A 24,958-nucleotide genomic window follows, 5' to 3' on the forward strand; every position below is an offset into this window, starting at 1 on the left:
TTAGGTTCAAAATGAGTCTCCTGTAGGCACCATATGGATGGGTGCTGTCTTTTTATCCAATCTGCAACCCTGTGTCGTTTTATGGGAGCATTTAGGCCAGTCACGTTGAAAGTGATTATTGAAAGATACGAATTTATTGTCATCATGTTGCCTGTGAAGACATTGTTTTTGTAGATTGTCCCTGTAAATTTCTGTCGTATATCACTCCTGGGGTCTTTCTCCTTTTATAGAACCCCCCTTAATATTTCTTGCAGGCCCGGCTTAGTGGTCACATATTCTTTAAGTTTCTGCCTGTCTGGGAAGCTCTGCATCTCTCCATCCATTCTAAATGACAGCCCTGCCAGATTAAGTATTCTTGGCTGCATGTTCTTCTTATTTAGTACACTGAATATGTCCTGCCAGGCCTTTCTGGCTTGCCAGGTCTCTGTGGATAGGTCTGATGTTACTTTGATGTTCCTCCTGTACGTAAGGAATCTCTTCCCCCTAACTGCCCTTAAGATGGTTTCCTTGGTTCTAAGATTTGCAAGTTTTACTATTACATGCTGGGGTGTTGGCCTGTTTTCCTTGATCTTGGGAGGGGTCTTCTCTGCCTCTAGGACGCAAATGTTGTTTTCATTCCCCAGATTAGGGAAGTCCTCAGCTACGATTTGCTCAAATCCATCTTCTAGTCCTCTCTCTCTCTCTCCACTCCCTCCGGGATTCCAATTAATCTGACATTGGAACTCTTCATGGTGTCACTTATTTCTCTGATTCTATTTTCATGGATTCTGAGTTGTTTTTCCCTGGCCTCCTCTTTTCCCTTTTTATCTTATATTGTCTTCCAGGTCGCTTATTCGTTCTTCTGCCTCACTTACCCTAGCTGTTAGATTATCTAGATTGGATTGGATCTCATTGATAGCATTTTTAAATTCTGCCAGTTCAGCTTTTATTTCTGCCCTTAGAGACTCTATGTTGCCATTAATTGATTTCTCCATTCTAGCCATTGTCTTCACAATTGCTAGCCTGAATTCCATCTCTGACATCTTGGTTATATCTGCATCCATTTGTAAATCTGCAACATAAGTCATAATCTCTGAGTGTGTTCTATTTTGGGGGTTCCTCCTCCTAGTCATTCTGTTGATGGGTGTTTGAGGGAATATATAGAGTCCGAATTATTTACCAGCACCCAAGCTGGTTTTTTTGGGACCTTAGGGTTGCTGGCCTCTTGTTTTCCCAGCCTGTCTTCTGGAGGAGGGCCCTGCTGCGCTGTTTCTCAGGCTGTTTGGGCAGAGTTGCCCTGCCCCCCTGTGGCAGGGGATGGGCTCAGCGGGGATCAGTTTTGGGGGCTTTTGTTCTCTGGCGGCTTTCCACATCTCTTCTGCAAGTCAGAGCAGAAGAGACCGTTTCCAACCCTCTGCCTCAGAGCAGAAAGACTGCAGTCTGTTCTTCAGTAAGTTCTCCAGGCCATACTGTCTCCATTTCTGTCCGTGCTGCTATAAACTGCAGTGGCCTGGGTTGTGCACACGTCCACAGCGCCCCCAGTCCTGCCTCCAGGTCGGGGCAGTCTCTGCCCTTCGTGCTTCTAAAACCGCCAGCCGCTCCCAGTTTGCACACGTGACCCCGCTGTTCCGGGTTTCTGGCCTGGGGGCTGCCCTAAAGTCCTTTCCCCGCCGCTACTGCGAGTCTGTGCCCCGTCCCCAGTGCGTGAGGCTGTCGCTCACCGGCAGTGTAGGATCCCCACGGCCAGGCACCCTCCCGCTGCCATTTATCCTCAGATATCTGCCCACAGAATCAGGACTCCCCGCTTCGTACCTCAAAACCAACCACCTGCGATATTCTGCTTGTAGAGATCCAGATCTTCTTACATCTCAGGCTGGTTTCGTGGGTGCTCAGAGTGGTCTCGTAGATACCCAGCTCAATTCCGGGGACCAGTTGAAATAGGGTCCCCTACTCCTCCGCCATCTTTCCTTCTCTCTAGAGCATCCATTTTAGAGTGCATCTCAGTTAAAGCATTTTTAAATTCAGCCTGATTAGATTTTATTTCTGCACTCAGAGATTCTCTAGTGTCTTTTATGTTTTTTTCAGGCCTACCTACTAGCTTCATAATAATTATTCTGAATTCTAGGCCTGACATTTTATTTATATCCATATCAATTAAATCTATGGCAGAGAGTATTATCTCTGGTTCTTTCTTTTGTTGTGAATTTCTCCTTCTACTCATTTTAATGAGAGAAGACTAGATGAATGAGAGAACAAATCAAAAAAATCAACCACAACCCCAGCGAAATACACACTAGAGAAATCTGAAAGCTCAGAAACCAAAAAAGAAAAGAAAGGGAAAAAAGAGAATATAATCTCACAGGTGGACAAAACAGAGAGATCCACTTGGTCCTGGGTGGATTTTGGTCCATTTATTAAGAGACACTAAATCCTAAAATTGTAAAAAAGAAAAACTTGGGGGGGGGAGGCAAAATGGCAGAAGAGTAGGGGACCTCATTTCATCTGGTCCCTCAAATTTAGCGGGATATCTATCAAACCAACTGAACACACACGAATTCAGCCTGAGATGTAGGAAAATATATCTGGAACTGTACAAGCAGAAAAATGACTGCTTTTTGCACGGTAGGAGGTGCTGAATTGAAACTGCGGGAAATATAGGAAGATAACTGGTGGGGGTAGGGAGCCTCCATAACCCAGCTACTAGAAAGTGTTAAAACACTAGAGCACAAAATCAGAACCCTTAGAAATTTGCTCCAGTGAGAGACATCCCTTTCTGAAAGGGGCACAGGAGATGAAAGGAGCAGAATTCTAGGTGGGTCATTGTGGTCTCAGGATCCCAGGAAACACAAAAAGAATGACAGAATGCCCAAGCAGTGGAGCAGGGAAACTGGTTATGGTCAGGGAGCCTGGCAGGGACTCTCAGACCCAATGACCATTAACCATGAGCCAGGCTTGTAGGGAGATAGCTCTTTGCCTGAGCACCCTGAGAAGTACTAGAACATACAAGGCACTTACCATACCCTGGGAAGGATGAAACAGCTGCCCTCATGGCTGGGCAACAATTCTGAGGGCAGCGTTGGTCTTGGAAAAGACAGTAGGACAGCCCCCAGCCATGACCCGGGAGCAGTGGAGCAGGGTGTGCGCTGAAGCCCACAACTGCTCACAATTAAAAAGACACAAAGTACAGCATTGTTAGGGGCCCCCTGAGACTCCCCTGGGGAGAATTGCAGTGGAGGTGAACTGTGGGAGTCTAGGAGTTTGGTGTATACAGAAGTGGAAAAGGGTTGACCAGAAGGATTTATTGAAGAAGGCGGGCCAAGATCTTACAGCTCTGGGCTGGAAATCCAGGATGGCCATTTTGCTCTGACTCTGAAGAGTCACAGAAAGCTGCTAAGGAACAAAAGGCACACAGAGAACCAACTCACATCGCGGTTATCCCCCTGAGAAGGGGTGGGGCAACTCTGCCCAGGAAAAGACACCTGATAAGCAGAACAGCAGGCCCCGCCCCCAGAAGAGAGACTTGAAAAAAAGGTGAATGACAGCTTATGGATCCCACAAGAGTGTAAAAGCCCAACACCAGGGGAAAATAGTATATTGAGCTCCAGGTGTTTCCTTATGACTCATTTATCCTTCAGTCTAAAATGTTCCATTTATTTTTATTTATTTTTTTCACCTTTTTCCCATTTCAAGTAGATTCTTATTTTACCAATTTATGTTTTTAAGTCACTTTTTAACTTTCATTTTTCACATCTACATTTTATAGATTTTTTGCCTCATTCTAGTCTTTTCTCCACTTTATTTAATTTTATTTTTGTATATATATAAATGTTACTTTCTGCATAAATGACAGTACAGAATCTCTAAGGGCAGAAATGAGATCTATTCACTTAATGTGAACTTAAAAATGTTATGAATGAGATGCAGTCTAAATTGGACGTTCTAACAGCTAGGGTCATGAGGCAGAAAAGAGAATAAGTGATCTAGAGGATAGGCTAATGGAAAGGAAGGAAGTTGAGGAAAAGTGAGAAAGACAACTAATCATCCATGAAGAAAGGCTTCGAGAATTTAATGATGCATTGGAAAGAACCAATGTCAGAAAAACCAGGAGGGGGTGGAAAGAGGGAGAGGGCTAGAAGGTATATTTGAGCAAATCATGGCTAAGAACTTCCCTAATCTGGGGAAGGAAAGCAAGCATTCATGTCCAAGAGGCAGAGAGGACCCCTCCCCAAGTCAATAAAAATAGATCAACACTCCAACATATAATAGTGAAGCTTGCAAATCTCAGAGCCAAAGAATCTATCCTGAGAGCAACTAGGGAGAGGAGATTCCTTACTTATGGAGGCAGGAACCTCAGAATAACATTGGACCTATCCACAGAAACCTGGCAGGCCAGAAAGGGCTGGCAAGATATATTCAGGGTACTAATGAGAAGAACATGCAGCCAAGAATACTTTACCCAGCAAGGCTGTCATTCAGAATGGAAGGAGAGATAAAGAGCTTCCAGGACAGACAGAAACTGAAAGAATATGTGACCACCAAGCCAGCCCTGCAAGAAATATTAAGGGGGGTTCTGTAAGGGAAGAGATACCCCAAGAGTCAAATAGACCAGAATGTAAAAGAGACAATCTATAGAAACAGGGACTTTGAATGCAATACAATGACACCAAATTCATATCTTTCAATACTTACTCTGAATGTAAATGGACTGAACACTCCAACCAAAAGGCACAGGTTATCAGATAGGATAAAAAAGCAGAACCCAGGGCGCCTGGGTGACTCAGTTGTTAAGTGTCAGCCTTTGGCTCAGGTCATGATCCCAGGGTCCTGGGATCGGAGCCCCGCATCGGGCTCCCTGCTCAGTTGGGAAGCCTGCTTCTCCCTCTCCCACTCCCCCTGCTTGTGTTCCCTCTCTCTCTGTCAATAAATAAATAAAATCTTTAAAAAAAAAAGCAGAACCCATCCATATGCTGTCACAAAGAGACTCATTTTGAACCTAAAGACACCTCCAGACTGAAAGTGAGGGAATGGAGAACAATTTATCATGCTAGTCTACCTCAAAAGAAAGCTGGGGTAGCAATCCTCATATCATACAAATTAGATTTTAAACCAAAGACTGTAGTAAGAGATGTAGAGGGACACTATGTCACACTTAAAGGGTCTATCCAACAAGAAGTTCTAACAACTGTAAATATCTATGACCCCAATGTGGGAGAAACGAATTAATAACCAAAGTAAAGAAACATATGGGACTTCAACACTCTACTTACTGCAATGGACAGATCATCTAAGCAGAAAATCAACAAAGAAACAAGGGTTTTGAATGGCACACTGGACCAGATGGACTTCAAAGATATATACAGGAACATTCCATCCTAAAAGAACAGAATACTCGTTCTTCTCAAGTGCACATGGAACTTTCTCCAGAATACATCACATACTGGGTCACAAATCAGGTCTCAACTGATACCAAAAGACTGAGATTATTCTCTGCATGTTATCAGACCACAATGCTTTGAAACTGGAACTCAATCACAAGAAGAAATTTGGAAGGAACTCAAACACTTGGAGGTTACAGAACATCCTGCTAAAGAATGAATGGGTCAACCAGGAAATTAAGAAGAACTTAAACAATTCATGCAAACTAGTGATAATGAAACACATTGATTCAAAACTTATGGGATCCTGCAAAGGTATTCCTAAGTGGGAAGTACATAGCAGTATAAAGCAATTTGAAAAAATTAGAACAATCCCAAATGCACAAGCTAACCTTACACCTAAAGGACCTGGAGAAAGAACAGCAAATAAAGCCTAAACCAAGCAGAAGAAGAGAAATAATAAAGATTCAAGCAGGTATCAATGAAATAGAAACCAGAAGTAGAGTAGAACAGATCAATGAAACTAGAAGCTGGTTCTTTGAAAGAATTAATAAGATTGATAAACCTCTGGCCAGACATATCCAAAGAAAAGAGAAAGGACTCGAATTAATAAAATCATGAATGAAGGGGGAGAGATCTCAACCAATATCAAGGAAATACAGGCAGGTGTTAGAACATATTATGAGCAATTATATGCCAACAAATTGGGCAATATGGAAGAAATGGATGCATTCCTGGAAACTTATACACTATCAAGAAATAGGAAGTGGTAGAACATCTGAACAGACCAATAACGAGCAAGGAAATTGAAGCAGTAATTCAAAAGCTCCCAATAAACAAGAGTCCAGGGCCAGATGGCTTCCCAGGGGAATTCTACCAAACAGTTAAAGAAGTTATACCCATTCTACCGAAGCTGTTTCATAAAAGAGAACTGGAAGGAAAACTTCCCAATTCATTCTATGAGGCCAGCATTACCTTGATCCCAAAACCAGGCATAGATTCCACCAAAAAGGAGAATTACAGACCAATATCCCTGATGAACATGGATGCCAAAATACTCACCAAGTACCTAGCCAATAGGATCCAACAGTACATTAAAGGGATTATTCACCATGAGCAGGTGGGATTTATTCCTGGGATGCAAGGGCATTTCAACATTCACAAATCAAACAACGTGATAGAGCACATTAATAAAAGAAAAGTCAAGAACCATATGACCCTCTTAACTGATGCAGAAAAAGCATTTGACAAAATATAGCATCCTTTCTTGATTAAAACTCTTCAAAGTATAGGGAAGAGGGAACATACCTCAATATCATTAAAGCCATCTATGAAAAACCCACAGCAAATATCATTCTCAATGGAGAAAAACTGAGAGCTTTTCCCTTGAGGTGAAGAAAACAACAAGGATGCCCATACTCAGTGCTATTGTTCAACATAGAACTAGAAGTCTAGCCTCATCAACCAGAAAACAAAATGAAATAAAAGGTATCCAAAATGGCAAAGAAGAGGTCAAACTCTCTCTTTTCATAGATGACATGATTCTTTATGTGGAATATCTAAAAGACTTCATTCCCAAATTACTAGAACTCATACAACAATTCAACAACGTGGCAAGATATAACAACAATGCACAGAATTCAGTTGCATTTCTATATACTGACAATGTGACTAAAGAAAGAGAAATTAAGGAATTGATCCCATTTACAATTGCACCAAAAACCATAAGATACCTATGAATAAACCTAACCAAAGAATAAAGGATCTGTACTCTAGAAACTAGAGAACATTTATCAAAGAAATTGAGGAAGTCACAAAGAGGTGGAAAAGCATTCCATGCTCCTGGAGGGAAGAATAAACATTGTTAAAATGTCTATGATATCCAGATTAAACTACACATTCAATGCAATCCCTATCAAAATACCACTGACATTTTTCACAGAGTTGGAACAAACAATCCTAAAATTTGTATGGAACCAGAAAAGACCCCAAATCACCAGGGGATTGTTGGAAAATAAAACTAAAACTGGGGGCACCACAATGCCTGACTTCGAGCTATATTACAAAGCTGTGATCATCAAGAAAGTATGGTACTGGCAGAAAAACAGACACATAGATCAGTGGAACAGAATAGAGAGCCCAGAAATGGACTCTCAACTCTATGGTCAATTAATTTTCAACAAAGCAGGAAAGAATATGCAATGGAAAAAAGACAGTCTCTTCAGTAAATGGTGCTGGGAAATTGGACAGCCACATGCAGAAGAATGAAACTGGACAATTCTCTTACACCATACACAATGATAAACTCAAAATGGATGAAAGACTTCAATGTGAGATAAGAATCCATCAAAATCCTAGAGGAGAACACAGGCAGTAACCTCCTCGATCTTGGTCACAGAAACTTCTTCCAAGACATGTCTCTGCAGGAAAGGGAAACATAAGCAAAAATGAACTATTGGGACGTCATCAAGATAAAAATCTTCTGCACAGCAAAGGAAACAGTGAACAAAACTAAAAGGCAACATATGGAATGGGAGAAGATATTTGCAAATGATATTACAGATAAAGGGCTGGTATCCAAGATCTATAAAGAACTTCTCAAACTCAATACCCGAAAAACAAATAATCAAGTCAAGAAATGGGCAGAAGACATGAGCAGACACTTCTCCAAAGAAGACATACAAATGGGCAATAGACACATGAAAAAATGCTCAACATCACTTGCCATCAGCATAATACAAATCAAAACCCCAATGAGATACCACCTTATACCAGTTAGAATGGCCAAAAATAAGAAGACAAGGAACAGCAAGTGTTCACGAGGATGCAGAGAAAGGGGAACACTTTTACACTGTTGGTGGGATTGCAACCTGGTGCAGCCACTCTGGAAAACAGTATGGAGGTTCCTCAAGATGTTCAATAGTTGAATGGATAAAGAAGATGTGGTTCATATATACAGTGGAATATTACTCAGCCATCAGAAAGGATGAATACCTAACATTTGTATCGACATGGATGGAATTGGAGGGGATTATGCTAGTGAAATAAGTCTAGCTGAGAACAACAATTCTCATATGGTTTCACTCATGTGGAATTTAAGGAATAGCACAGAGGACCATAGGGGAAGGGAGGGAAAACTGGAGGGGAAGAAATCAGAGAGGGAGACAAACCATGAGAGACTCTGGACTTGGAATCAAACTGAGGGTTGCAGAAGGTAGGGGGTTAAGGGTGGAGTAACTGGGTGATAGGCATTAAGGAGGGCATGTGATGTGATGAGCACTGGGTGTTATAAGCAACTAATGAATCATTGAACACTCCATCAAGAACTAATGATGTACTAACTGAACTTAATAATAAAATATGGGCAAAAGAGGTGCGCCTGGCTGGCTCAATCAGTAGAGCATATGACTCTTGATCTCAGGGTCATGAGTTCATGCACCTTGTTGGGCATAGAGATTACTTAATAATAGAAATAAAAATAGAAAAATTTGAATAAATACCTCACCAAAGAAGATATACAACTGGCAAATAAGCCCATGAATAGATGCTCAACAGTGTTTGGTCTTAGGAAAATGCAAGCTAAAATCACAGTAAGATTCCACTGCATACTCACTGGAATCACTAAAATTTAAAAGACTGACAGTCCCTTCTGATGGCTGAGTAATATTCCATTGTATATATGAACCACATCTTCTTTATCCATTCCCCACCAACAGTGTAAGAGGTTTTCCCTTTCTCCGCCATTTGCATCAACATGGATGGAACTGGAGGGGATTATGCTAAGTGAAATAAGTCAAGCTGAGAAAGACAATTATTGTATTGTTTCACTCATATGTGGAACATAGGAATAGCGCAGAGGACCACAGGGGAAGGGAGGGAAAATTGAATGGGAAGAAATCAGAGAGGGAGACAAACCATGAGAGACTCTGGTCTCCAGGAAACAAACTGAGGGTTACAGAAGTGGTGGGGGTGAGGGGATAGGGTAACCGGGTGATGGGTATTAAGGAAGGCACGTGTGGTGATGAGCACCGGGTGTTACGCACAACTAATGAATTGTTGAACACCACATCAAAAACTAATGATGTACTCTATGTTGGCTATTTGAAAATAAAAATAAAAAATAAATAAAAGACTGACAATCCCAAGTGCTGACAATGATGTCAGCAACTGGCACTTTCATATGTTGCTCTTTAAATGCAAAATAGTACAACTACTTTGAAGAGCAGTTGGCAGTTTTATATAAACCTGCACTTACCATTAAACCAAACCATTCCACTCCTAGTACTTTCAAGAGAAATGAAAACATATTTTCACAAAAACACCTTGCTTTCATATGTTCATAGGAGCTTTATTCATAATAGCCTAAAATTTTGAATAATCCAAATGTCTCTCAGTTGGTGAATGCACAAATTGTGGTAAATTCATATGATGGAATAAAAAGAAACAAATATGTAACAGAATGGATGAATGTCAGAAGCATTGTGCTAAGAGAAAGCAAGCAGCGAGACACAAAAAGCCATAGACTAAATGATTCCATTTATCTGAAATTCTGGAAGAGACAAATCCATAGCAACGGAAATCAGATCAATAGTGACTTGGAACCAGGCATGGGGAAAGGAGATTTTCTACTGAGGGACCCAAAGGAACTTTCTGGGGTAATGAAAATGTTCTATATATAATTGCGGTCATGGTTACTGGACTGTAATCTAATTATACAATTATAATTGGTGAATTTTATTGCATATAAATTATATCTCAATAACCTGATTTAAAGTAAAAATGCTTCACATGTGGTGCAGTATACTTCTTATTGTATCACTTAATGCCTGGTATATGAGTCAAGGTCCAGTTGGGAAAATCAATCACACTAAGTACTTCAAGAGGAAATTTTATTTAAGGGATTGATTATGCAGGTGTGGGAGATTTGAAAGAGTAAATAAATAGCAGTGAGGTAATCAAAAGATGACAGCTGAAGCAACTGTTAACATCCCTATAGCTGAGGGAGCAAAATGGAACTGGTATTTTTAAGTTCAGAGGAGGGACCTCCCAGAGCTGAGGGTGGAACCTCTGAGGAAGGGGTGCCCCTAAACTACTGTAGTATTTCTGCAGAGATGAGAGAGATTAGATTTTTTGAGGGTTGCACGAGGAGGAAACGGTTGCCACCAGGAGGAGGGGCCACTCTGGGACAATCCAGACAAGAAAAGGAAAAACAGGAAGGATTAATCCCTTTTCCGTCCTTTTTTTAATCCTCCAAATCTCTAATGGCTCCTCTTGGTGAAATCATCAGGGACTCAGCTATGGAAAGAGAATATTTTTTTCCAGAGCCTAACCTCAGGATCAGAGAACAAATTATAGGAAGTATGGATGTGGAGCTAAAAGACAATAGGTAAATGACTCCTCTGGTTTATCCCACTTTTAATAATATTAAGATTAATCAGTAATTTCAGGTGGTTTCAGCTTAATTTCTCTATTATTAAATTCCCAATCATTGTTTCATTTAATGGTTTTAATATCCATTGTTTATTATTACGTAGATTCATGATTTTATTTGGGGTTACAACACAGAAATTCTCTGATTTTAGCATTCTTTGTGCACTCAGCTGGAATTTTGTAAAGAAAAATGTACTCTCATGAACTATTTGGTTATCCTAAAATACAGTTTGTACAGGAAAGACAGGAAAAAATCTTGATTATTTATCTCTATCAATTTCATAGTTGGTGACCTAGCAACCTCCAAAAATGATCAATGAGTTAGTGGCTTTTGTTAGTATTAGAAACTCATCACTTTTGTTTATATACTTGATGTTTTTAAATCCATTATAGGCATTATTCTTTTTGACATTCAGATTGTCCTGTCTTAGGTCTGTGGAAGACTTCCTGGTATTTTTTTTGTTTCTTGTATTTTTATTCTGGATTATTCTTGTAAAAATGTCAAATATGTCCAATTTAATTCTGTCCCCCTTATTTGACTCTAAATCTCTCAGATCTTGGAAGAAATTTGCAACTTATTTTGCACTTTTCCCACGCAGTAAGCTGCTAATAAATACTTGAATTGTCTGGTATTGAGCTACCTTATGGAAACACTCTTAAATGGCCTTTCAACAGTGAAAACAATTTTAAAAGTCAATTTTAATCATAAAATTTAATAAAGGTTTTCAACTCTAATCAAATCTGCAGGTCCAGTCTTGAAATCTTGGGTATTATGTGTGTTCCTAGGGCGGGGGTGGGGGGAGGAAATAACAGTGCAAAAAATAAATAGAAGAGAATTATACAATATAGAGAGGAAGTACTTTGAGATTTTAAGTCAGTATGTGTTCTAAAATAAAAGATCATAAATAATTTTCCTAAAATAGATTCAGTTTAGCTCCTACTGTTGAAATGATGACTGTCACTATAGCATGTGAGAGCAACTAGAAGAACTAAATTTAGATTCTGGGACTCACCTTTTTAGGGAAGACTCTTTTTCCTCTAGAAAGAGTTAGCAGTCTTTTGGTCCACATTAACACTATTTATCCATATATAGGTAAATAAATAGATAAATTGCAGTATTCCAGCCAGATGCCCAGACTAACACTTGAGGAAATTTTTTAAGTTTCTCCTTCTCCTCTGAGTGCCACTGACACTTTTTCTTAAAACCTCTCAAATACTTACCCTCTTTTTCCCCCTTCCATTGTTGTGATGGTTTAGACTTTCAGCTTAACTGAACTATATTATTGGCCTCCTATTTGCCTCCAATCTTCACACTATTATCAAAGTAATCTTTTTGTAAATTGATTATATCACAGTCCTTGATTAAAGTCCTTAAACAGCTCGATGCCTGTTATAGAAAAATCCACATTTCTTAACATGGAATATAAGACACTTCCTGATTTGGCCTTTATTTAACTTTCTGTCTTCCTCCTTCCTGACTCCTGTGGCGTCTCAGGCTCCCTCAAGTCCTGTCCTCAATGCTCCGGCAATTCTGAAATACTGGCAGAACTCTTACCACACTAGGCTCTAATGTCTCTTTACCCTTGAATAAAGCTGTTCCCTCTATTTAGAAAAACTTCTCCTTTTTTCAAATGGTTAATGAAGATTCGTCCTTCAAAAGTCAGACCTGGGGCGCCTGGGTGGCTCAGTCAGTTAAGCATCTGCCTTCGGCTCAGGTCATGATCCCAGGGTCTGGGATCAAGTCCCAAATTGGGTTCTCTGCTCGGCGGGGAGCCTGCTTCTCCCTCTGCCTGCCACTCCCCCTGCTTATGCTCTCTCTCTGTCAAATAAGTAAATAAAAATCTTAAAAAAAAAAGTCAGCCCTGATCTCACCTTCTCTGGGAAGCTTTACCTTATCTCCCTCATACCCAGAGTAGATTAGCTGCCTCCATAACCCCACTTGTTTCCATGGCAGACTTACTATCACCACAGTGATAACTATGCTATGTGACATTTATTGTCTCTCATGAGCATCCTCACATATTTAATCTTTACCCCCAGCAGCCAGCACCATGCTTGAGTATACCTCCAATAAATGTTTGCTGAGAGAATGGATGGTTGCATAATGTTAACCCAGCATTTTCCAAACATTTTTTCAAAGTGGTTGTACCAATTTACTTATACTACTACCAAAAATATAACTTAGTTCCCTGTTGCTCCGAATCCTCACAAACCATTGCTATTGTCAAACTTTTAAATTTAAGACATTGTGGTAGGTCTGTGGTGGTATCTTATTCTAGTTTTTAATAAGTCTTTAATATACTAATAGATACAGTGTTAGGAGAAGCCTCCTCTCCTTCCCCCGAACCTCATATAATCATTAACATTTCCTGAAATAGCAAATGTAAGGCCCTTCAGTTAAACTCATTTAAGAAACAGTAGGAAAACCAGTGATCTGGAGCAATATGCAAAACCGTAGTCAAGATCTTGGAATCAGAACCAGAAGTGATCTAATCAGTGCTTCTCAAATTTTTGTATTTATACGAAAACCCAGTGTGTTTGTTAAAATTAAACATTCTCAGGTTGCATACCCCAGAAATTCTGATTCAGTAGTTTAGACCCTGGGCCCTAATACCTAAGTCCACAGAATGAGAAACTGTTTAGAGACTAATGCTTCTTCCTAAATGAGTATAGTATTGCATATTACAATGTAATTTATGAGACTGTTTTGTCTATCATCTGGTTAATCCTAAAGCTGGATTTTCTATCTTTGTTGGTATATGCAGTAACATTTTACAAAATTAAAATTTAAGCCCACTTGGAGAAGTTTAAGACAGACTTTGCAATAAGTGAAGACCTCTGATCATGTTGCAAAACCAAGAGTAATTATGGGGAATTGGTATGGTGAAAGATCATTGGTGTTGCTTTCAGAAGAGGTGGATTTGAGACTCAGCTGTGTCATCTCAGGCAGATCACTTAACCTCGCCGAGTTTCTATTACTTACCTAAAATTAGTATTATACCCAGCCCACCAAATTTGTCAAACCTGATTAAGGTTCAAAATGACGGAGTGGCAAAGTGCTAACACAAAAGTAAGATTTAATCATTGTTAGAGGAATGATCATTGTTTTTGATTGACACACCTGCTTGAATTTAAAGAAATAATACTTAGCTTCGGGGCATTTGCTTCTTGGAATAATCTCAGCATCTTCCTACTAAAAGGAAAACTGTAAAAGCATTTTACAGTTTAGGTTACATGCAAAGAAAACCTTGAGTGACATGATCAAGGATACAAAATTAATTTACAGATAAGACTAGGATTCAAGTCTTCTGATTACTAGCCCAGTTCACTTTCCACTATGCTTTACTTACTTGTCTTTCTCATTCTTTATTATAGTCCACAGACAAGGTGATTCTGACACACCAGAATTTGAGCACCACTGTTTTTGCTGCATTATATGTGGTAGTGGGATGGTAATCAGTGTCTTTACCTTTTATTGCACTTATTTGATAAACAGATTTATTGAGATATTATTATTCACATGCCATACAATTCACCAATCTCAATTGTACAATGCAGTGGTTTTTAGTATAATTAGAGTTGTGCAACCATCACAATTAATTTTAGAACATTTCATCACTCCTAGAGAAACTCACTATCTGACAACAGTCTTTTTTTTTTTTAAGATTTATTTATTTATTTGTTTGACAGAGAGAGAGACAGCGAGAGAGAGAACACAAGAAGGGGGAGTGGGAGAAGGAACAGAAGGGGGAGTGGGAGAGGGAGAAGCAGGCTTCCCGCAGAGCGGGGAGCCCAGTGCGGGGCTCAATCCCAGGATCTTGGGATCAGGACCTGAGCCAAAGGCAGAAGCTTAACGACTGAGCCACCCAGGCGCCCCGCTGACAGCAGTCATTTTACATTCTCTCCTTCCCACTGCCTCTGGCAACCACTAATCTACTTTCTGTATAGATTTGCCTTTTCAAGACCTTTACTATAAATTTTGCCATTTGTAATGACGTGGATGGAACTAGACGGTATAATGCTAAGCAAATTAAGTCAGTCAGAAAAAGACAAATACCATATGATTTCGCTTATTTGTGGAATTTAAGAAACAGAACTGATGAACGTGGGAGATGGCAAAAAGAGAGAGAAGTAAACCATAAAAAAGAGAAGTAAACCATAAAAAAGACTATTATACAGAACAAACGGAGTGTTGATGGAGGGAGGTGGACAGGAGATGGGCTAGATGGGTGATGGGTATTAAGGAGGGCACTTGTGATGAATACTGAGTGTCGTATTTAAACGATGAATCACTAAATTCTACTTCTGAAACTAATATTACACTATCTGTTAACTAACTAGAATTTAAATAAAAACTTGAAAAAATTAATAAAACGAAATTGCTCGAGGGGAAAAAAAAAACCTTTACTATAAACGGAATCATACAATATGTGGCCTTTTGTGCCTGGCTTCTTTCACCTGGCGGGTTTTCAAGATGTAATTATCGTTTAAAATTATCAGGGTAACAATAGTTTAGAAATAAAGGGTGGGAAATCATCCATACTCCCATTCTAATACATTCACTAACAGAATTTTCTTTTTTTTTTTCTTTCTCTGCAGGTGCTTTTTTTATCGGATTGGAAAACAAATGGAAGAAGCCCCTCACCCCACCATAACCTACCTATCCCCGGACACCCAGCTGCCCACCCCTTCCAGAGCCCAGCCAAACCACCGGGCCAGCGGAGGATAAGCGGCCCCTCCCTTCCCCGCTGGCGCCTCGCTTACGTCACTGTTTCTGGGCGCAGTCCCCCTCCCTTCTTCCCGGTCGCGATTTCTTTGACATAGCGCGATGGCGGCGGCTGGGTCTGCCGGGGTACCGGCCGCTGTGTCGGGAAAGCAAGAGTTTTATCAGCTTCTGAAGAACCTGATCAATCCAAGCTGTATGGTGCGGAGACAGGCAGAGGAAATCTATGAAAATATCCCAGGTCTGTGTAAGACTACATTCCTCTTAGATGCTGTCAGAAATAGAAGAGCAGGTTATGAGGTGAGACAAATGGCTGCCGCACTGCTACGACGGCTTTTGTCCTCTGGGTTTGAGGAAGTTTATCCAAATCTGCCTTCTGGTGTTCAGAGAGACGTCAAGATTGAACTTATACTGGCTGTTAAGTTAGAAACACATGCTAGCATGAGGAAAAAACTTTGTGATATTTTTGCAGTGCTGGCCAGGAATTTGATAGATGAGGATGGCACTAACCACTGGCCCGAAGGTCTGAAGTTCCTTATTGATTCTATCTACTCTAAAAATGTAGTTCTATGGGAAGTTGCTCTTCATGTTTTCTGGCACTTTCCTGGGATTTTTGGGAACCAAGAGCGGCATGATTTGGATATCATCAAACGGTTGTTGGACCAGTGCATTCAAGATCAAGAACATCCAGCAATCAGGACATTGTCTGCTAGAGCTGCAGCTGCATTTGTACTTGCTAATGAGAATAATGTTGCTCTTTTCAAAGACTTTGCAGACTTGCTTCCTGGAATCTTACAGGCTGTGAATGACTCATGCTACCAGGATGATGATTCAGTGCTAGAATCCCTTGTTGAGATTGCAGATACTGTACCTAAATATCTGGGTCCTTATTTAGAAGATACTCTGCAGTTGAGTCTGAAGTTATGTGGAGACTCTAGACTTAGTAATCTGCAACGCCAGCTGGCCCTTGAAATAATAGTGACCTTGTCTGAAACTGCAACCCCAATGTTGAAAAAACATACAAATATAATTGCACAGGCAGTTCCTCATATATTAGCAATGATGGTTGATCTACAAGATGATGAGGACTGGGTAAATGCTGATGAAATGGAAGAAGATGATTTTGACAGCAATGCAGTTGCTGCTGAGAGTGCACTAGATAGACTGGCTTGTGGGCTCGGTGGAAAACTTGTTTTACCAATGACTAAGGAGCACATCATGCAGATGCTTCAGAGCCCTGACTGGAAATATCGACATGCTGGATTAATGGCCTTATCTGCCATTGGAGAAGGATGCCATCAGCAAATGGAATCAATTCTAGATGAAACAGTTAACTCTGTTTTGCTTTTTCTTCAGGATCCTCACCCAAGAGTGAGGGCTGCAGCATGTACTACGCTTGGACAGATGGCTACAGATTTTGCGCCTAACTTCCAAAAGAAATTCCATGAAACAGTGATTGCAGCTCTGTTGCGTACCATGGAAAATCAAGGTAATCAGCGTGTGCAATCACATGCGGCTTCTGCACTTATTATTTTTATTGAAGACTGCCCCAAAGCATTGCTAGTTCTGTATTTGGATAGTATGGTGAGAAATCTACATTCCATCTTGGTGATTAAACTTCAAGAGTTGATTCGGAATGGAACTAAATTGGCCTTGGAACAGCTTGTGACGACCATTGCCTCAGTTGCAGATACAATAGAAGAAAAATTTGTTCCATATTATGATATATTTATGCCATCACTAAAGCACATTGTTGAGCTTGCTGTTCAAAAGGAACTCAAGCTTCTGAAAGGAAAAACTATTGAATGCATTAGCCATGTTGGTCTTGCTGTTGGGAAGGAAAAATTTATGCAAGATGCATCAAATGTGATGCAGCTATTGTTAAAGACACAATCAGACTTAAGTAATATGGAAGATGATGACCCTCAGACATCTTACATGGTTTCAGCATGGGCTAGAATGTGTAAAATTCTTGGAAATGATTTTCAACAGTACCTTCCACTAGTTATTGAGCCTCTTATTAAGACTGCTTCAGCTAAACCTGATGTTGCTCTCTTAGACACACAAGATGTGGAAAATATGAGTGATGATGATGGATGGCAATTTGTAAATCTTGGAGACCAACAAAGTTTTGGAATTAAGACTTCAGGACTTGAAGCAAAAGCAACTGCTTGCCAGATGTTGGTTTACTATGCTAAGGAGTTAAGGGAAGGATTTGTGGAATATACAGAACAAGTTGTAAAGCTTATGGTTCCTTTATTGAAATTTTATTTCCATGACAGTGTTCGAGTGGCAGCAGCAGAGTCTATGCCTTTTCTCCTGGAATGTGCAAGAATTCATGGCCCAGAGTATCTTGCACAGATGTGGCAATTCATATGTGATCCCTTAATCAAGGCTATTGGGACTGAACCTGATACAGATGTACTCTCAGAAATAATGAATTCTTTTGCAAAGTCTATTGAAGTAATGGGAGATGGGTGCCTTACTGATGAACACTTGGAAGAACTAGGGGAAATATTGAAAGCAAAACTTGAAGGGCACTTTAAAAACCAAGAACTGAGACAGGTTAAAAGACAGGAAGAAAACTATGATCAACAGGTTGAAATGTCTCTGCAAGATGAGGATGAATGTGATGTTTATATTCTGACCAAAGTATCAGATATTTTGCACTCATTATTTAGTACTTACAAGGAAAAGATTTTACCGTGGTTTGAACAACTGCTTCCATTAATTGTAAATCTGATTTGTTCAAGTAGGCCATGGCCAGACAGACAATGGGGATTGTGCATTTTTGATGATATTATAGAGCACTGCAGTCCAACCTCATTTAAATATGTAGAATATTTTCGATGGCCAATGCTACTAAATATGCGAGACAATAACCCTGAAGTCAGGCAAGCTGCTGCTTATGGCCTGGGTGTTATGGCACAGTTTGGTGGAGATGATTATCATTCGTTATGTTCAGAAGCTGTTCCACTGCTAGTAAAAGTTATTAAGTGTGCAAATTCCAAAACTAAAAAAAATGTCATTGCTACAGAGAACTGTATCTCAGCAGTAGGGAAGATTTTGAGGTTTAAGCCTAACTGCGTAAATGTAGATGAAGTTCTTCCACATTGGTTATCATGGCTTCCACTGCATGAGGATAAAGAGGAAGCTATTCAGACTTTGAGTTTTCTCTGTGACTTAGTTGAAAGTAAACATCCAGTTGTACTTGGTCCAAATAATTCCAATCTTCCCAAAATAATCAGTATAATTGCAGAAGGAAAAATTAATGAGACTATTAACTATGAAGATCCTTGTGCCAAACGCCTAGCTAATGTTGTGCGTCAGGTACAGACTTCTGAAGAGTTATGGTTGGAATGCATAGCCCAACTTGATGATGAGCAGCAGGAAGCTTTACAGGAGTTGTTAAATTTTGCTTGATGCACTTAATGTCACTTGAACATCTTTTACCATAAAAGTAATTCCAAATAACTATTGTGAGCATATTCCATTATAATTGAGAGAACTGTTCTTTCCCTGCCGAACAGTTAATATTTCTTCCCTATATGTTTTTCCAGTATTAGTGTTCTAGCCTTGTGTTCACCTTGCATGTTTTATCTCTTAAACACAGAACTTGGTGATAACTGTGCTTTCGTTGTCTTAGAATGTTTGTCACCTTTTCCCTAGTTGATGTGAAGTATATAAATTTTTGCTACTTGTCTGAATTATTGATGCTGGGCAAACAATATACTTGTGTCAAGATGTCATGCTGCCTATCACAAGTTGCTGAGAGCTTACAAAGGAGAACTTCCAGGACAAATATCTTTGGAATTGTGGATGAAAAATAGTGGCAAGCTTATTCCTTTTTGATAATACTGCTGGTTTCTTTGGTAATGGGAGGGATGCTGAAATTGGGAGAGAGTTTTAAGATATTGCCATGGATGTGGGGAGTTTTCATATGAACTTTTTCATGATGTCTTCTGGGGAATGGGGTGAGGCATATTCATATTCTAGTCCCCAAGGTGTCCAGCTGAGAGTTAAGAGAACTTTAAAATCTTAGCCTGATTGGTCTCTATTTTTCAAGTTATTCAGGACTCTTAAGAACTATGGTTACTGCATAGGCTGTCCTGGTACATGTAACATTAGTAGCATGTAACACTATTACTCAGTGTTTGACAAATACTAATCAATATTTGTGGGCGTCTATTAATATTATGTGTTTGAACAGAATATTGTATTGTGTACGTATGCCATTTCCCCCCTGCAAAACAGCCCAACAAAAAGAGAAGCCCTGGTTCGAAATGGGGCTTAAATAGATTTCTATTTCAAAGAAGTTCTTAATAGATTCTATAGTAGCACTGAAGAGTATTCTATTATGAAAATGAAAGGGAAGCAAAATTAATTTTATCTTTAAACATGAAAAATAAAACAGCATTGAGACCAATCATTTAGCAGTAGATGTGCATTTTAAGAAAACAGTTCTATAAATCTAGAGTTAATTTTATTAATTGGAAAGTTGATCTTTAATGTCAAACTTTTTGTAGGGTAGAAAAAAGCTTTCTAGTCAGCAAATCATTGATGCAAAATTTAAGAACAAATATATCTGTCATTTCCTGGGGTTATTGTGAGTACTGTGTATGTAAAGTATTTAGCAAATATTTAAGAACAAGTAAGTGCTTAATAAATGGTACCTGTTAGTGCTGTTGTTTGTACCTCTACTGTGTTTTTTTATGGTTTAGAATTCCTTTTACATTGGAATTTCCCTGATTCACTCCCTGCCCGTTCAGAAGAACAGACCATCTAGGCTGCTGTGGACAGAGATATGAAGTTGGGATTTTAGATATGGAATTCCTATCCATTACCTGCAATGATTTATTATTAATAAGGGAAAAAAAGGAAAGGACATTAAGTATGGCATAGTCACAATTTTATTTAAGATAAATAAAAATATACATGAATAAATAGAAAAATCCTACCACAAAATATTAATAGAAGTTTTCTCTGGGTGGTGGAATTAAATGGCAATTTTTCATCTCACTAATCTATATTTTCTAATTTACCTACAACCAACATATTTCTTGTATAATAGTTTTTTTTTTAAGTTTAAGGACCCAATCATACTTTTGTAATAGCTAAGATCACAATCATCTTGGCCTCTCCTTGACCTATAGCTGATGTTCCTTCAACTCATACCTATTTATCTTAATATCCCTTCTAGAAGCCCTTGGTCAAATTTCTAGCAATTCCCTACACTCTTGTTCACGAGGAACTGGAAATTCTGCCAGATGACTTGGAATTAGGCACCATAGAGAATTTTGAAGTATGACAGACCTAGATTTGAATTTTGGCAAACTGCTTTCTTAACCTAAGCATCAAGTTTCTACATCTGTAAAATAAGCGTAATAATACCTAGGATTGTTGTGAGAATTAAAGGAAATAATATAAAGTGCTTGGTGGCACAGGGTTCAATAAATGCAATCTATATTATCAGAGAGTCATGAAATAGGGTTGGTGGCTAAAAATGAAGAGGGGATATTTGCTGGCAGAGGGTAGGTCCAGATTCTTGGGCTTTGTCCAAGGAAATGAGGGATGTCCAGTTACATTTTTCCTTGCCAGTTGCTGAAATTAGACTGGTTCCTGGCTTTGTTCCTGTGAGGTACATCTAAGGGATCTGAGGAGAAAGAGAATGTTGTAAATGCCTAATAAATTACAATGTCTGGTGAGAGGAGACCTTGAAAACTGGATAATGGATGTGTATGTGGGAGTGTCAATACTCAAGTGTTCCCATTTAACTATTACCTAATATTGCTATTTAACTTACTGCCCCTTCCAAGCTTTGAAGTTTTGACTTTTATCAGTGCTCTAAAGGTTCACCATAATCAAGAATTAAATATCCCAACCATTTGGTTAGATGGCTTGTACTTTTAAAATGCTTGATTTCTAGGACGATAATTGCAGGTTATCAAGCTAGAACATTCTGTGTTAAGTAGAAAGATATGTGCATCTTTCTTGTAGGACATGAGAAAATAATAATTCCTGCTTTATGGAACCATCAGCTCCTTTCTCCCCACTTACTTTAAGCAATAATTAAAGTGAACGAGTCCACTTATTAGACATTCTTTAAACAGTAATTTTTAAATGTGTAGTGACATTTTGAGGCTAACAACTATTCAATGCTTTTCAGCTTAGACTTGAATTATTGAAGATTGTTTTTAATCCCAAGGATTTTTAATAAGGTTCCATTCCCTTTATTTATTCTTAGCAGATCTCAAGAACCGAGGTGGCAATATGTTAATTTTAACGCATGAGACTACTTAAAATAGGAATTGATCTTAAGAACCGGGGACCGGAGTTTTAGAAATTTGAGTTCTACAAATTAACTTTTTCTTTTGCATGTGAACGTATGTTTCAGTTGGTTGAGTCCTTGAACCTCCTTTCTAAACTTTTCAAAATTGTAGTTTTATATTAAAAATCCGGCAGTCACAAAGGGGAAGGAAGGTGGGTGCAGAGAACATAAAATTTATAACAGGAAGGATCTACATTTTGTGCCTTCTCACTATTCATTTAACAATAATGAGGGTTATTTAGCAAGCTTCTTCAGAATTAATCTTAGTTTTGAGGGCTAATTTGGGTCTCGCAAAAAAAAAGAACCTCCCGTAAACGCTTTTAAAAGCTCTTCGGCCTCTCTGGCATTGGCGAGTACAGCTGCGCAGGCGCCTTACTTCCGTCTCCACTCCGCCCTTTAACAGCCATTTACAAGCTGATGACATCATTGAGCCGCGCAACCTACCAGGCCTCGGGGCCCGTGGCGGAGCCAAAGTCGGCTTTCGTAGCTGAGCGGAACGCAAAAGGGTGGGTGGGGCTGTCCTACTACGCATGCGCACCGTGGATGGCGACGGTGTCTTTCTTTGCCTCTTTCCACAGCTCGCCTCAGCCTGAGGAGTAGCTTGAGTTGCCCCTCCCCTTCTCTCCCTGGCCCTTCCCCTTCTCTTCTCCCCGCCCCCGGCCCAGCGGGGGACTTCTAACTGACAGTTGTCGCCGGGGCCCGTCCGCGCGCCGCCTCCTCCTGCCCCGGTACCCCGCAGGTAGAGAGGGGCGGGAGCGGGTGTGAGGGAGAGGAGGAGCCCCAGACGCCGCAGCCCATTGCTGCGGCCCCATTTGGGGCGGCAAGAGAGGAATCCCTACTTCCTTTTCGCCCCCTCCCAGCACCCCAACAGCCGGCCCGGAGGGGGTGGGGCGCCGAGGCCGCGACAGCCAGGCCTGGCCTGGCCCGTGAGGAGCCGGCAGGCAGGCGGCCGGGCGGCCGGGCGGGGCGCGGAGGGGTGAGGCAAAGGAGGGCCTGGCGCGCGCCGCCGCCGGGGGGAGGGGAGAGGAGGGCACCTAAGCTCTCCTCTTCTCTCCCCCCCTCCCTCGCGAGCCATGTAACCCCGCCCCGCCGACTGCGAGCTCGAGACCCCCGCGCGTAGCGAGCGGAGCGGGCGCTGAGAGTGAAGCCTGATGCGGCCGGCGCTGCGCGGCACGGCCGAGCCCTGAGGAAGCGGCCCGCGCTCACGCGTCCCCCTGCCCCTCGAGCAGCCGCTCCCCACGGCCCAACCTGATCCGGCCATGAGCGTGCCCGAGACGCCGGGGGAGATGGAGCCGGCCGGGGAGGAGGAGTGGCAGCCACCGGCGCCCGAGGAAGAGGACGACGAGGAAGAGATGGCAGCGGCGGTCCCGGCCTCAGGGCCGGCCCAAGGGAGGAGTTCCTCCTCGCGGGAAGATGAGGACTACCAGGAGGAGGAGGAGGAGGAACAGGAGATGGTGGTCGGGGGCGGAGGCTGCAAGGAACAGGAGCTGACCTATGAGCTGCAGCAGGGCTACCGCATCCTCGGCGAGTTCCTGCAGGAGAAGCACCGGGGCCTCACCGCCCCCTTCCTGCAGCCCTTGGGGGGCGTTGCCACCGGGGAGGATGAAGTGGCCGAGGGGCCGCGCAGCGGGGGCCGGGGCGGTCGCGGCCTCCCGCCACAACTTGGGCAGGGCATGTGTCTGCTGAAGATGGAGGAGAAGTTCGCCAGCGGCCAGTATGGGGGCATAACCGAGTTCGTGGCGGACTTCAGGTTGATGCTGGAGACGTGCTACCGCCTGCATGGGGTGGACCACTGGATTTCCAAACAGGGCCAGAAGCTGGAGATGATGCTGGAGCAAAAGTTGGCGCTTCTTTCTCGGTAAGTGAACTCCGTCCCCTGTGGGACTGATGGAGTGACACAAACAGCCTCGCACGTGTCCGAAGATGGGTTGGGCCAGGGGCCGGGGGGCGTAGCTGATAGGTGCTGAGTTGGTGCTGGAGAACCCGGGGAGGAGGAGCAGCCCTGCATGGGGGCCCGCAAAGGTGTGGGCAACCAGGTGAAAAGCTGAAGGGGAGCTGAGTCCTGAGCGCGAAGAACAGGTAAAGTTTGTAGATAAAAAGTAAAATGATGCCCATGGGAAGAATTACGGGGATAGGGTAGAAGAAGTTTTAGCGGGATAGAAGATGGACCACAACTTTTAGACAGTTTTAACATGACATTAAAAAAAATTTTTAGGATGAAATATCGTTAGAAAAATGTGTTTGGCTCATGTGAAAAGGTGGTCGTTTCAAACCAAAAAAAATTATCGTTTCACTACCCATGTTGGCCATCGTAAATTTATGGATTGTTTTTAAATGATTAATAATTACTCTGGCATGTTCCTGATCTTTTCTGAGATCTCAGCTTTGTGTGAGCTGACTGAATTTTTGCAATAATAGTGGATGCATCAACACAAAATTTTTAAAACGTTTAGACATTTGTGTTTATTCTAGAAATCAGTCATTTCGGATGGCATTGTGCTCTTGGTATACTATACCCATATATTCAGAGTCAGTTATTTTTCTTTAGTGAGAGGAAGTAATGTAACACAAGAGTTACTAAAATAAACGGATTTATAATCATATATTTTATGTGAGCCAAATTAATTTCTCAAGTGAAATTCTTTAGGAATAGAAAAATAATTGAATGTTGGAAATGGTAGTTGAAGTGGAATACTAGTTTGATTTTTTTTAAGAGCTGAGTGAACTTGAACAAGTCACTTTACCTTTTTGGCTTCGTTTCCTCATCTGTAAAATGAGGATAGTAATAGTACCTCTTGGTGTTACCGTAGGATTAAATGAGTTAATAAATGTAAAGTCAACGGTCGGTTTAGTTAGTCTGATATAAATTATAACCATTACAGTATTAGTAATAGTTGAATAAAATTAATATTTTCCTCATATCTGAAATTGGGCATTATACTAAGTGCTTTTATGAATAGCTCCTGAGAAGTTTTAAGTTTTGCTCCTTGATTTATAATGGTAATTTAAAAATAATGTGTCCACTGGCTTCCCATTTATTTTCAAGACTACCAGTGACTTCTTTCACTGAAAACAGTAGTTAACATAGAGCTTGACTCATTAGGGGGCTCTATTTAAGGAATC

General features: G+C 40.9%; 2 protein-coding genes across 5 annotated transcripts in view; both read left to right on the top strand.

Moving 5' to 3' along the window:
- The first annotated feature begins 15,603 nt into the window (after positions 1-15,603).
- RANBP6 (RAN binding protein 6) overlaps positions 15,604-24,958 on the top strand; it is a 33,440-nt gene continuing 24,085 nt past the window's right edge. The window contains exons 1-3 of one of the 3 annotated variants that reach the window (XR_003523824.1): positions 15,604-15,748; positions 16,864-16,996; positions 17,790-17,922. Coding sequence is in view for 1 of the 3 variants with exons in the window: in XM_027616490.1 (XP_027472291.1) it covers positions 15,613-18,930 (3,318 nt within the window). In the remaining 2 variants the exon portion in view is untranslated. Of the gene's footprint in view, positions 20,202-24,958 lie in introns of those variants that run through there. The other 2 variants (XR_003523825.1, XM_027616490.1) reach the window with 2 other exon arrangements.
- The window catches only part of KIAA2026 (KIAA2026 ortholog), a 150,231-nt gene continuing 148,151 nt past the window's right edge, over positions 22,879-24,958 (top strand). The window contains exon 1 of one of the 2 annotated variants that reach the window (XM_027616489.2): positions 22,879-23,693. In XM_027616489.2, coding sequence (XP_027472290.1) covers positions 23,095-23,693 — 599 coding nt within the window. In that variant the 5' untranslated portion in view covers positions 22,879-23,094. The remainder of the gene's footprint in view (positions 23,694-24,958) is intronic. The other variant, XM_027616488.2, reaches the window with a different exon arrangement.

The sequence above is a fragment of the Zalophus californianus genome, chromosome 13 (genome assembly GCF_009762305.2).
Source record: "Zalophus californianus isolate mZalCal1 chromosome 13, mZalCal1.pri.v2, whole genome shotgun sequence".
NCBI lineage: Eukaryota > Metazoa > Chordata > Mammalia > Carnivora > Otariidae > Zalophus > Zalophus californianus.